The 13,808-nt window shown below is 40.4% G+C and overlaps 1 protein-coding gene across 3 annotated transcripts in view; it reads left to right on the plus strand.

Moving 5' to 3' along the window:
• SLC2A9 (solute carrier family 2 member 9) overlaps window positions 1-13,808 on the plus strand; it is a 229,315-nt gene that overhangs the window by 194,286 nt on the left and 21,221 nt on the right. For all 3 annotated transcript variants that reach the window (XM_075066595.1, XM_032775770.2, XM_032775771.2), the window contains one exon: window positions 5,384-5,511. In XM_075066595.1, coding sequence (XP_074922696.1) covers window positions 5,384-5,511 — 128 coding nt within the window. The remainder of the gene's footprint in view (window positions 1-5,383; window positions 5,512-13,808) is intronic.

Consider the following 13,808-nt stretch of genomic DNA (forward strand, 5'->3'; position numbering starts at 1 on the left):
CTCTGGGTTTATGTATCACTGTGGGCTAGCCACTGCCTGCAACTCCAGGGGGGAGGGTTATCTTAGCTGGGGCGGGGGGGAAGGGGAGAGGTGATTAAGGTGAATCACTTAGATTGTAAATACCTCCAGAGATGTATCACTCTGTGGGATGGTTTGCATATGCTGGTTCAAACTGAGTTTCCCAGAGCCCATCAGACACAGAAAGTGTCAGGAATCAAGGCTTGTTGCAGAGCTAGTGTCCAGGCAACCTAACAATTGCAGCTGGCTTGTAGTAGGCTGCCTGGTTGGCTGTTCTGCCTGAATGGTTGGAAAACTCAGCACACTGGCTCTTAAGCCCAGCATCTGCAACAGTTCAGTTGAGTGGCTGCTAAAAGCATTTGCCCATGGCTGTGATAGCTCCTGCCTTGTTCCTGCCTTGCCTCACTCTGGGTAACCTGGTTCTGACCCTGGGCTCCAACTCCTGATTCTGGCTGTGGCTTTTGTCTCTATCATCTGGTTCCAGTGCTGACCTGGGCTCTGATTCCTGGGTACTGAATCGTGTTCTGACCATTAGACCTGATTCCTGCTCTGCCCATGTGGCATGATTGCCCAGGTCCCAGTCACATGAGAGAAAGAGAGCTTTTGCTATAAAAAAGACTGAACTGACTCAGGACCTCCTTTCTGATCCAACACGTGGACAGGACCTTCTATCCTTGTGTAAAGGTTGGAAATACTGGCTTACTAGGGCCTCTTAAGATGGATGGGTGATTCCTGGGATGTTCAATGTGTTTACATCTGTTTATTGTTTTTATCATGTTTTCTCTGTAATGCTTTTACCTTTTAAGAACATATCTGCTAGTTTAGCTGTGTGGTGGCTTGCAGGGCTGGCTCCAGGCCACAGCGCGCCAAGCGCGTGCTTGGGGCGGGATGCCGCAGGGGGCGCTCTGCCGGTTGCCAGGAGGGTGGCAGGTGGCTCCGGTGGACGTCCCACAGGCATGCCTGCGGAGGGTCCGCTGGTCCCGCGGCTCCGGTGAAGCATCCGCAGGCACGCCTGCGGGAGGTCCACCAGAGCCGCGGGACCGCCGGACCCCCCTCAGGGAAGCCTGCAGGAGGTCCACCAGAGCTGCGGGACCGGTGAGCGGCAGAGCGCCCCCTGCGGCGTGCCACTGTGCTTGAGGCAGCGAAATTGCTAGAGCCGGCCCTGGTGGCTTGTGACTGCTGGCAATACACTGATCATAGCCCTTGGAGGGAAAACAAAGCACAAGCACTGGTTTTTAGGCAGACTGGCTCTCTATGGATATCCCAGTGTAAGGCAGGAAGTTGTGAAGCCTTAAAATTCCCCCTCTTAGAAGGGAATGGGACAAAGTTCCCTGCCCAGAGACAAGTGATGGCTAGAGACCTGAGACCTAACTGGGCACTCCTGGCATGGACCACAGAGCAGAGACTAAAGGTGCAGTTACCCTGAAAATGTGACAATACATTCAGAATCATCTTCATTTTAAGATGAGAGAACTGAGGTACAGAAAAGTTGAGCAACTTTCTCAAGGATAGGAGAGAGCCAAGAGTAGTACCCAGATTTATAGAACCACAAATTGTAACAAAGAAAATGGTGTTTTCCTTCCTTTTTTTTTTTTTTTTAACTGAATGCAGTTCCCTAGGAGATGCTGCTTAAAGTGTGAGGCAGGCCCCATTGTAGGTATAACTGATCAGTTGGGGGACTAGGGCATGTATCTCAGTGGCTCCCCAGAGATTCTGCTTTTGTTCAAAAAAGAATTAAGGGCCAGATTTTTAAAGGTATTTAGGTGTCTAAAGATACAGATAGGCACCCGGTGGGAATTTTCAGAAGTGCCTATCTGCATTGGTAGGCACCTAAATAACTTTAAAAATCTACTTTAATCTCTAGTTGCTGTGGAGAAAACCCTGAAAGTGTCATCTAAGTATAACCAATGGCAGTGATGTCTGCCTGAGTTTGCAGAGAGCCTGAAATATTAATTCTGAGGTGTATGCTGCTCCATTCACTTCAATGGGTACTGCAGATTCAGATGCCAAAGATGAGACTTAAATGTCAACATTATTTACTGTTTCACTGTTTACCAAAGCATGCAAGAAAGGAGAGGAAGATTATGAAAATCTGCACAGCCTGCTTGTCACAACAGACCACTTATTTTGGGTGGGCCTTGGTTAGGTTAATGGGGAGTGGCGATTTCATTTTCCTGAAGGGAGGCTGTTTTCATATGTCTGGGAAATGCTGCTCTGAAGTTCAATTGTCAGAGATGTTGGTGTAATTTTCATCTACATTACTTGATACAGATAAGCTGTTGGAGGGCCAAATGAAGCCAACAGTAAACAGTCGATTGTAATGCTGTACATATCTAGATTGTGTATCATGTCCATTCATTTTTCTATACTTGTACATTAGATCCTACCTATGCATACAGTGCCTTAGCTTGGTCACTCCTCTGACATCTTGATGTCGACCTGTATCTCACTGCCTTTTGCGCTAGATTTCTCTACTCTAGGTTTCATATTGCAAGTCCATTGGATCCTGAGCCAGACCCCTTTTTCAAAGGTTATTATTTCCTCGTGCCCACTGGTTCAATCCCTGCTTCATTTCACTCTGTTTTGCAGTGGATCCTTCATCACAATTTGATGTGCCATGTACTGACTCCTGGAAGACACCTTCATCCCATGCCTCAGGTCCCAGTGCAGCATAAGCCCTGTCATATTTTAAGGCTTTGCATCATAGGATCTGTCTTAACCCAGCCTCCTGGTTTTCTTCAGAACTGCCCTCTCCTTCAGCTCAGTCAGACTTTCCCTCACACACTCAGAGGCTGATTCATTCTCTCACGCAATCTCTGACATCATCCCATTGCAGTAGCGTATCCTCTCTATGTTGGCTAGTCAGTGCCTTTCAGAAATGATTGGCTATATCCTCCTGAAGTGTGGAACTACTTGTCTGTGCCATCTCTAATATCCCCCTTTTCCCTTCCCCCCCAAAAAAAACTTTTAGAAAGGCTCCACTGCACCACTCTCTCCCTTTTCTTGACTTGTAGAAAAATCTCTTGGACACAGTTTTAATTATATTAGTTAAGAGTCTTTTTTAATTACATTCAAGAGCTGTGTGATGCTGGTGACTAATGTAAAGCACAGGCTTACTGATGCTGAATATGTATCCAGAAAGCACACATGATTTTTCAAGAGACTGTTTTTCAAGTAGCACAGATACATTTTTGTTTCCATAACATTTATGCTTTGTGATATGTTTCTGTCCTTCTGTTCTCTTTCTTTTTGCCTTTGGCTCCTTTCCTCTCTTATACAATGTGTATTTTCTCAAGTGGATCTAGAATAACATTTTGATTATGCTGACAAGAACAGCAACACCTCTGTAGATTGTCCTAAAGCAAAGGCATGACAGAATAAATGATTATAAATAAAATCTCATTCTATGCTTTCTGCGTATGCAGTGCTTCACTTCCTCTCTCTGCAGGGCAAATGCTCTGGCAAACAGCTTCCTCACATGGCATATCAAGAGCTGAAGCAGATGCTGACATGACAGATGCAGTTGTTCTCTTCCCTGCTAGAACCTAGACGTTGAACCCAGGTTCCAAGAGTATGGAAATCTCTCTGTGCAAGCCACCAAGGATTAAGAGACAGTGTGTTGCCTGTGCTTCATAATATACACTATAAGAGATACTTTTACTGAGCCATTATATAGCACTTTATTATATACCTTCAAAGTGCTGTACAGAAAAGCCAGTGCACGCTACTAATTCGCCATAGAGATAAATAGTTTTTTAGTTATGGAATATGGACAGGATGGAAAGCTTTGAAGTAATAGCACTGAGTGGCTTGGTACCTCATTTCCCCATCTCTAAGATGGGGGTAACAATACTACCTTTCTGTCCCCTTCGTATTGTCCATTTAAACAGTAAGCTCTTTGGGTCAGGGACTGTCTTTTACTGTGTGTATGTACAGACCTAATGCAATAGGGCCTCAATTTCAGCTGAGGCTTTCAGGCACTGTAAGATGAAAAAATTATATTAATAGTTAATATGATGCAGGCTGAACTTTACTGATCAGTCACATGGCTTTTTCTTGCATCCCATTCCCCTCTTTCCATATGTCCATTGTTTCACTAGACTTTAAGTTCTTTGGGAAAGAGACAGGTCTTCCTACAGGCCTGGTCTGCACTGGGGGCGGGGAATCGATCTAAGTTACGCAACCTCAGCTATGTGAATAACGTAGCTGAAGTCGACGTACTTAGATCTACTTACCGCAATGTCCTCGCTATGGTGAGTCCACTGCTGCTGCTCCCCCGTTGACTCTGCCTGTGCCTCTCGCAAGCTGGAGTACAGGAGTCGATGGGAGAGCATTCGGGGATCAATCGCTGCCCGCTGATCCGGCCAGTAGTGAAGATATACGTGTGCCCTATCTCTTCCATATGTCCCTTTATATGACTGTAAAGGGTTATGTCTTAGTGCTCATAGTATGGTTGATACTAAATGTATTTTAAGTGTAGTAGTTACTGTATTGTAGCAGTTTCTTGGTATATCATTTTTAAGCACTGACAAGTGTGTTCAGTGCTATGCAACAGCCAAATGAAGGTAAAGTCTCCACCCACGGAGCTAACAATCTAAAGGACAAAGATAGATCAGCTAGAAACATACTGGGAGACAACACAGAGAATGGATATAACATATAATAGGGGTTGTTTTTTAAATTTGTGAGTATTATGGAAAAATGGATTTTCCGAAGAGATTAGAATTAAAAGAACATTTTTAATATATAGTGTGTATGAAATAAATAACAATGAAAGCATACTAAATAGAGTAGTAATCATTTTCCTTTTCATCATTTCCAGCTTCATTGTTACAAAAATGTGAATAATTATGCAGTTATTTAATATCTCATCTTTCTTTTTAAAGTATATTTCTAAATCACCTGTCCAAATATTAATGTTTAACATAAAATCGTTACAGAATATCCCTCAATCTGCAGCATTATGACTGTTTTAGTAAGAACAGGAATTTAAATTGCTGCCATGTTATCAACTTAAAATTAAATTGATAAACACTTTGGGCTTCATTATCCATTCTGTTGCCAGTTTTACGTCACTGTAACTCCACAAAGGAGTTATACTCATGTAAAGCTGGTATAATGCAGGAGAAGCTGAGCCCTTTTAAAATTAAAGTTTCAATAAACCATGTGGAATAATAAATCCTAGTGCTCAAGGTCTACGTATTATAACTTCACACCAGAATAGAGCTGGAGAGCTGCACCAGACGTTGATTGATGTCACAGATCTCAGTGCTTGTGAATTTTTGACATTTCCATATTGATTGCTACCACAGCTTTAGGCATCAGAGTTTATTAAACCAACCATTTCTTGGCTGTTACATTTCAGGTGGAATTCCATTCATCTTGACTGGAGAGTTTTTTCAGCAGTCTCAAAAGCCTGCCGCATTTATGATAGCTGGAACAGTCAACTGGGTCTCCAATTTCTCAGTGGGACTTCTTTTCCCTTTTATTCAGGTACACACTGTGCACAATTAACTGTATGATAATTGAATTAATAGTTTATCATCAGATCATTGTGAAGCTTTCTTTGTTGTGAAGTGGAATGAACCTGCACCTCCTTTTGATGCATTTCAGTGTGTCAATTGTAAATGTATGTTATGCTGAAGTTCCACTTAACGGAAAGTGAGGAGGAAAATATTACATTGTGGGCTTGTGAACAATAGCTTATTTCTGGTGGGGAAGGTGGGTGTGACGGGATCCCCCCAGGGTGCAGCCTGGGACCAGGATGCTGCCTGGGACTGTGCTCCCTGAAGTCTCCCCCGCCTTGGCTGTCTCTCACAATGCCTTGCTAGTCACCAGCAGCAACCCCTCCAGGCGCTGTGATCACTCAGCACAGCTGCATATGGAGCGCCCATACCCAGCTGGATTGCGTGAATGCTCCCAGAGCCACTCATGAATCACAAGGGAAAGGTACCAGAGCCAAATCCCCCCTGCTCCCAGCACTGTACCCCAGGAATATACCGTCTTGCACGGCTCAGGATGGGCAGTGCAAATTTATTAATTGGTTCACCGCTTCAACAATGGAAAGTGGATATACACCAGCCTTTGTCAAACCAGATTTGCACCACATTAAATACAAACTCACTGGTAAAAATAAACAATTAAACAAATTTATTGACAATAAAAGGTAGATTTTTAAGTGATAGGCAAAAAGTCAGAATCAGTTACCAAAAGAAATAAAATATAATCACGCATTCGAAACTCTCAACCCTGTTAGACTGGGCAGCAATCTTGGAATCTTATCTTCTTCTCAATGTCTTGGTTGCTTGCAGCATAGGTGGGGGAAGAGAAGGGCCCAGTATGTGTCCACTTGTCTGTTTTATACCCTCAGTCCATGTGCTTGGGGAGCACAAGTCCAGGCATGTCTGGGGGGCATTGCTGAGGGCTTGTCTACACTGGCAATTTACAGCGCTGCAACTTTCTTGCTCAGCAGTGTGAAAAAACACCCCTGAGCACAGCAAGTTTCAGCACGGTAAAGTGCCAGTATAGAGAGTGCACCGGTGCAGGGAGACACACCACTCACAGTGGTGGGTTTTTTTAAAGCACTGGAAGAGCGCTGAGACCACACAAGGCACATTAAAGCGCTGCCATGGCAGCACTTTAATGTTGCCAGTGTAGACTAGCCCTGAGTCTCTCCAAGCAAGGTTGAGCAGGTAAGTCATTGCACTGTAGCTCCCTTGCTGGACAATGGCTGTCGACGGGTTGTTTGACACTCTGCCCGGGCATTGGTCACTTTCCTTACTGCTGCCTCTGGGGAGCTAATATCTGGCTGATTCCCCAATTTACAGCATGTTTTAGTGACCACCATACAACACGTTTCTCATAACTTCATATGCATTCATGATACACATGTATGGATAGAGAAATGAATTTCAGCAGATCATAACCTTTCCCCTGATACCTTACAAGGCCTGCTTTATATGTAAGATCACGATTATATGAAAATGAGGAATTTGGGGTTACAGTATGCTCCCCAAGATATAGAATGTCACAGTGGGGACTCAGGCTAGGTCTACACTAGGGGGGAAGTCAACCTAAGATACGCAACTTCAGCTACGCGAATAGCGTTGCTGAAGTCGGTGTATCTTAGGTCGATTTACTTGGCCATGAGGATGGCGGTGAGTTAACCGCTGCCGCTCCCCCGTTGACTCTGCTTCTGCCTCTCATGCGCGGTGTAGTTCCAGAGTCGACGGCAGAGCAATCGGAAATTAATTTTATCGCGTCTACACTAGATGCAATAAATGGATCCCCAATAGATTGATCACTACCCGGCGATCTGGCAAGTAGTGTAGATATACCCTTAGAGAAGGAGAGTTTTATGTTCCCAAAAAAAAATGAATGACGACCTTCAAAGAAATTATGAACATGGGTGATAAATGGGGACTTCAGGTTTGATCCAGTACCCATTGAAGTCAGTACCAAGACTCCCATTCACTTCAGTCAAATGGGATTTTGAATAGAATCATAGAAATGTAGAATTGTAGGGCTCAAAGGGACTTCGATACTAAGTATATCTAGAAGACCATCCCTGACAGGTGTTCGTTTAACCTGTTCTTAAAAATCTCCATTGACAAGGATTCCACAACCTTGCTTGGAAACCTATTCCAGAATTTAACTATCCTTACAGTTCTTTTCCTAGTGTCTAATCTAAATCTCCTTTGCTGCAGATTAAGCCCATTACTACTTCTCCTACCTTCAGTGGACATGGAGAACAGGTGGTCAACATCCTCTGTATAACAACCCTTACGATACTGGAAGACTTATAAAGTCCCTCCTCAGTCTTCTTTTCTCAAGACTAAGCATGTTAGGTTTTCTTAACCTTTCTTCATAGGTGAAGCTTTCTAAACCTTTTATCATTTTTGGTGCTCTCCTCTGGACTCTCTCCAGTTTGTTTACATCAAGCCTTTTGTTCGCTTTGTCAGCCATATACTTATTGCAGTGCTACGTGTGTAGCAAGGTCTCTCCAAACACGGCAAAGGACCCTGTTTCTGTTTCCCCATTTTCAGGCAAGCTGATGGGCTAGTTCACTGGACAGTGCATCAGTGAATCTACCACCAATGATAATATTTCAGTCCCTTTCCCCAGGGATGCATTTATTGTTCAAATACAGCTAAATGTTGGTCAAAAGAGGTGAAACAGGTCTTGGCCCTCCTAAGCCTTTGTCTCAGCAGTCTTTTGCTTTTGCCTACCTAGCAGATATCCCCAGCCAGGCCTTTCATCCGGCTGGTGTGGCAAGCTCTCCTTACCACGTTATTTCCTGAGTCTCCTGCATGAGCATCCCTTCTCCCTGTAAGTGAGCTGCTTGTTGACCTTTTATCTCACCAGCTGAGATGCAACTAGTTAATCACACGTGGGGACTAAACCCAGCTTCCTTAAAGGGTCATCCCACCCTTTGATAACATGATAAAAGCGGGATTCACAGTTACAAAGCCAAAGTAGTGACACCATAATTGCCTGTCACCATTTTAAGTGGACACAAACAGAAAATGTTTTAGGGAAAAGAAAGCAGAAGTTTTTCACATCTAATTGTTGTCCAGAGGAGAATTGTTCTGGAAAGTGTGAGGCTAATTGGACAAGTCCTTTCTGAGTAATGAGATTTAGAATAAGTGGTGGGTTTTTTTAATTTCTGAAAATTGCTTTTTGTGTCTACTTATAACTGAAAAAATACTCGATATAACGTGTACTGTTTCTGCTAGACATTTATTCTCCGTGAGAGTAGCATATAGGACATCTTTTGCCAAGTAAAACTGGTTACATTTCTTTGCATGGATTATCATTTATGTGAGAGATCTGGAAACTGTTATAAACACTGACCCAGCTAATCAAATCTTGCATTTAAAAGGAGTGAAGGAAGTCTTTAGCCTTTTGATTACTAAGAACACCTTTAAAATGTAAACTGAATATAAAGATCCCAGTCCTTTGAAACTTTTCTACTCCTTAGAGGTGAGTGAATAACTGATGTTTTGGTTTTGAGGCTAAACTGAAAAATCCAAAAAACTAAGTCTGAACTGATTTGATGTTTTTGGTTTTTCTCACCAAAACAAAAAAATAGGGGAAAAAATCATCTTGGTTGAATGAAAAGACATTTTAAAAATGAAATGTTGACTCAAAATGACATTTTCTAAATGAAACAGATTGATTTGAAACTAAAAGTCAAAATGGCTTATTTTGAAAATGTCGAAATGAACTGTTTTGACTTTTTTTAAAAACAACTTCCTCATATTTTCGTTGGCCAAAACTTCACTTTTGAGTAAATTTATCATTCACCAAAATTTTTTGTCCTGCTCACTGTTGCCATTGACTTCAGTTAGACTGCTCACAATAATAAGCCCTAAGAGCCTGATCCAATCCTCAGTGAAATCAGTGGAAGTCTTTTCATTGGCTTCACTAGGCATTGGTTCAACCCGTAAAGAGTAAGGATTTGCAAAAAGTACTTTGTACTTCCTAACTCTGCTCCCCTTGAAGTAACTAGAACTCCGATTTTCTTCAATGGAATTAGGCTAATGCTCTGTGATTTTGAAAATCCCATTATAATTGTGTACATTTGTCAGGGCAATTTTCTCCTAAAAATCACACTTTTTTTCAGATTTTTCTTGTAGGGATATTCAAGGTGCCCCATGTTTGTATCCTCATTTCTGCTTCTTAAGCTCTTACTTGGAGACTGCCCTTGTGGCAGCCAGATCTGAACTGTGTAGCTCAGGCACGTCTCTCATTTAATGTAGTCCATGATTATCTTTGCTAGATTGTATTATATGTATCCTATGTTTCTGCTAACCCCTCGTCATAGGTCTTGCCCTGAGTGTTAACTGTTTAAAAAGGCACTATGTAGGTCTTAGCAGGCTAAAAAGTGATTTGAAATTCTTTGGTTTTTCATCTATATACTAACATTTTTTAGTGATTTCATGTTGTCCTGGGAAATACGTAATTTAGCTTAATGAAAAATTCTACTTTTTCATGACAAAAATACATCTTCAGTTATACTGAAGGCAATGTATACTGCTGTTTTTGTTGGTTTGTTTTTGTTGATAGTGCTTCCTTACAATTTGAAATCAGATGTATGTACATGAAAATAGAGTTACTTGGGTTTTAATTTTCTTCTAAGATTATTCATGAATTTGACCAGTAATGCCTTCCTCATTCACAAAGCTAGAGAGAATAAGTCAGGAATTTAAGAATGGTCTTCCTTAACTTTCTCTTTGTCCAGCTCCTTCAGTTAGCTTTGTTCTCTGAATTACAGCATCTGAGTCGCATACTTCATTACAGAGTCAATAGCCTTATAGTCATTTCCTGGTTAAGGCTGTTGTAATTTTGTTCTTATAGCATAACTTAAAAAAAAACTTATCAATGCTTGAAACATCTTAACAAAATGAATAATCCATTCAATCTGTTTAAAGTTTAGTATGATTGCTCCAGGCATTTTTTCAATAATTTGTTTTATAAAGCCACAAGAGGAGGCAGTTATTTATACATATTTTATACTTTTCACAACAGTTTTATGTTAAAATTTTGGGGAGGAAATTTGTAAAATATTCATAGCTATTGAAAATTAATTTGCAGTCAATTCTCCAAAATGTCACCTAATAATTAGTTTGAATGTCAGAATTTCCTCCATCAATCCCTGTAATTAAATTTAGTGAAGTTAGATAGCTACTTGCCTGACCTATGCACTAAAATGTGGAGTTAAGATTCTAAAGCAAATGCATGAGTGAAAATATTATATTGGTTCTCATCCTCAGTGTAGAATATTGAAGGTAGAGTAATTTGTTTATATCGATTTCTTAAATTAGTTTCAATGTGATAACTATCTTAATAATTGAGAGGGAAAGTCAAAATTAAGTTTAAAATGGAAAGCAGTATATTATATGGAAATATGCAAGTTGTATTTGATGTGCACATCTGAATATTACATTATAATCATATCACTTCAGTGCAAAAAAAAGTGTGGCTCTAATGTTTTCAAAACAGTGATTTGTTGCTCCCCCTTCATTACACAAACTTTGTGGATTAGCTACCCATTTCTACTTAATGTAAGTTTTAAAACTTTTTTCTCTTGCTATATTCTGCTATGATGAAAAACTGAAAACTGTTATGGTCCAATCAAGACTATTTATTCTCTTCTCCCGGAGTCTGCAACTTGAGAGTCTTTTAACATATCTCTGCAGTCCTTTTCTACTGACAGATGGCAAAATTCTATGTTTATCTGCTCACATCTTTGTTTGTGGGGACAGCTGCTCAGATTGAGCTGTGAGGTTTAGGTGTATATAGTATTTACAACAAGAAAATTAAGAGGCAAATCCATAATATCTTCTAAATAACAGATGTCAAAAACATTCATTGTTTTATGCATTAAATTTATTAGCTTAGGAATTGTGATGTCTTCATCACATGTGGTCTTGTAACCTTTTCCTATACAGACACATGATAAAAATTGTATTTCTCAGTCTGGAGGCATTTCAACCTTCTATTCATCACTTCAGGAGACTGCCTCTTGAGAGGTATTCAGTGCTCTCTACACCCTCTAATTTCGTTGGGCATTGAGGACACGCCATAGTTCATAGGATTGGGCCCTGAAGACAAAAACAGACCTTGATGAGAGAAGGGAGTCTGTAGACCAGATTTACAAAACAGGTCACAAAGATATTGCAGCCCCTTCCCCCACAGTGCCCCAGTGTTTCTCCGTGTGGCAGAGTTTTAAACTGTTTTAATGCTTTATGCTTTATAGGCCAAATCCCCAAGTCCTTTATTCAAGCAAAATGTCTATCAAATAGATATTTGGCCTGAATTAGCACTTCAGGGTTGGTTCCTGTTTCCTAACATATACATTTTTCCATGTGGATCTTGTATCTGGGAGGGTTATTTTTATAGCAGTCCACAAAACAGCCAACAGATCTGATGTCATGTAACTTGGGGCTGAGTAAGTGCACTCTTAGAAGCATGGTGACAAACTGCAAGAATGTCCCTGGGACCCACCCACATAATCACCACAATTTTTGAGGGAAACTTTCTTAAAAATTCCCTTGAGGGAAAATCCCTGCAGCTGCAATAGTAATATTTAAAGCTGTATTTTTATTTTAAAATACTTTGGACAAAGTGGTGACAACTTTTTATCACTCTTGGATTTAGCCTCATAATAATGGCCATATTCGGTCAGCCCAAAGGTCCATCTGGCCCAATCTCTTGTCTTCTGACAGTGGCCAATATCAGATACTTCAAAGGGAATGAAAATAACAGAACAATTATCAAATGATCCATCCCCTGTCGTCCAGTCCCAGAATCTGACAGTCAGAGGCCTAGGGACACTCAGAGCATGAGACTGCATCCCTGACCATCTTGGCTAATAATCATTGAGGGACCTATCCTCCATGAACTTTTTCTTTTTTTAACCCAATTATACTTTTGGCCTTAACAGCATCCCCTGTCAACAAGTTCCACAAGTTGACAGTGCGTTATGTGAAGTACTTCCTTTTGTTTGTTTTTAACCTGCCACCTGTTAATTTCACAGGGTGACCTCTGGTTCTTGTGTTATGTGAAGAGGTAAATAATACCTTTTTTTCCATACCATTCATGATTTTATAGACCTCTATCATATCCCTCCAGCTGTTTCTTTTCCAGGCTGAACAGTTCCAGTCTTTTTAATCTCTCTTCATAGGGAAGCTGTTCCATATCCTTAATCATTTTTATTTCCCTGATCTAGACCTTTCCCAGTTCTAATTCATTTTTCTAAGTTGGGGCAACCAGAACTGCACACAGTATTCCAGATGTGGGCATACCGTGGATTTATATAGCGGCATTATGCTATTTACTGTCTTATTATTTATCCCTTTCCTAATGGTTCCTAACATTTTGTTAGCTTTTTTGAATGTCACTGGACATTGAGAAGATGTTTTCAGAAAACTATCCAAAATGACTCCAAGGTCATATTTAAGTACTGCGGGTCTAATCCTGCACCCATCAAGGTCAGTGACAAAGTTCCACTGACTTTAGTGAAACAGGATCAGACCCAAGGTAACTAATTAATAGCCTTATTTTCAAAAGTGCTAAGCTCTCACTGCTGACTTCTACAGGTGCTGTTGGTTAAGTTAAAAACCAGAGCTGGCTGGGAAATTTTCAACAAAATGTTTTTCATTTAAAAATACCGATTCATCTAACAAAAACTGTTCATGGGAAAGGGGGTTTTTTGGGTCAAAATAATTTATTTTAAAATAAATGTATAGGGTTTTTTTAAAGATAAAAATTGAAATGAAACCTTTTGAAATTATCAAACCAAAATGTTTCAATTGACCCAATCAACAATTTTCACAAATCAAAAATCTGAAAATATATTTTGAAGATTAACTTTTTGTCCCAATTCAAGATGGGAAATGTTTTTAAAATCTCAAATTCCCATGGGACTGGAAAATTATACTCCACAAATGAGAAGTATCTTAATAATGATTAACTTTACCAATGCTTTAGTAAACATTAATGTATAGCATAAAATAAACAATGTTTATTAATGGTGCTCCCAGAAATTTGTCTAAGTTGTACAAATATGTGATGCTTTTGAATAAAATGGAGCTGTGATCCACCTAAGCAAAGAAATGAAAGTTTTATAAAAGAGCATAAAGAGAAGTTAAGTTTCCCTGGGAATAAATTTTCTTTTGCAATTGAAAAAGTTCAAACAGAGCATGAAATCCTTCACACTCCTGTTAGAATGCAGACCAAGAAAGTCAAAAGCTCTTCAAATTTATTTTCAGCTACTGCTATTAAAG

Source organism: Chelonoidis abingdonii, chromosome 5 (genome assembly GCF_003597395.2).
Source record: "Chelonoidis abingdonii isolate Lonesome George chromosome 5, CheloAbing_2.0, whole genome shotgun sequence".
NCBI classification, from domain to species: Eukaryota; Metazoa; Chordata; order Testudines; family Testudinidae; genus Chelonoidis; species Chelonoidis abingdonii.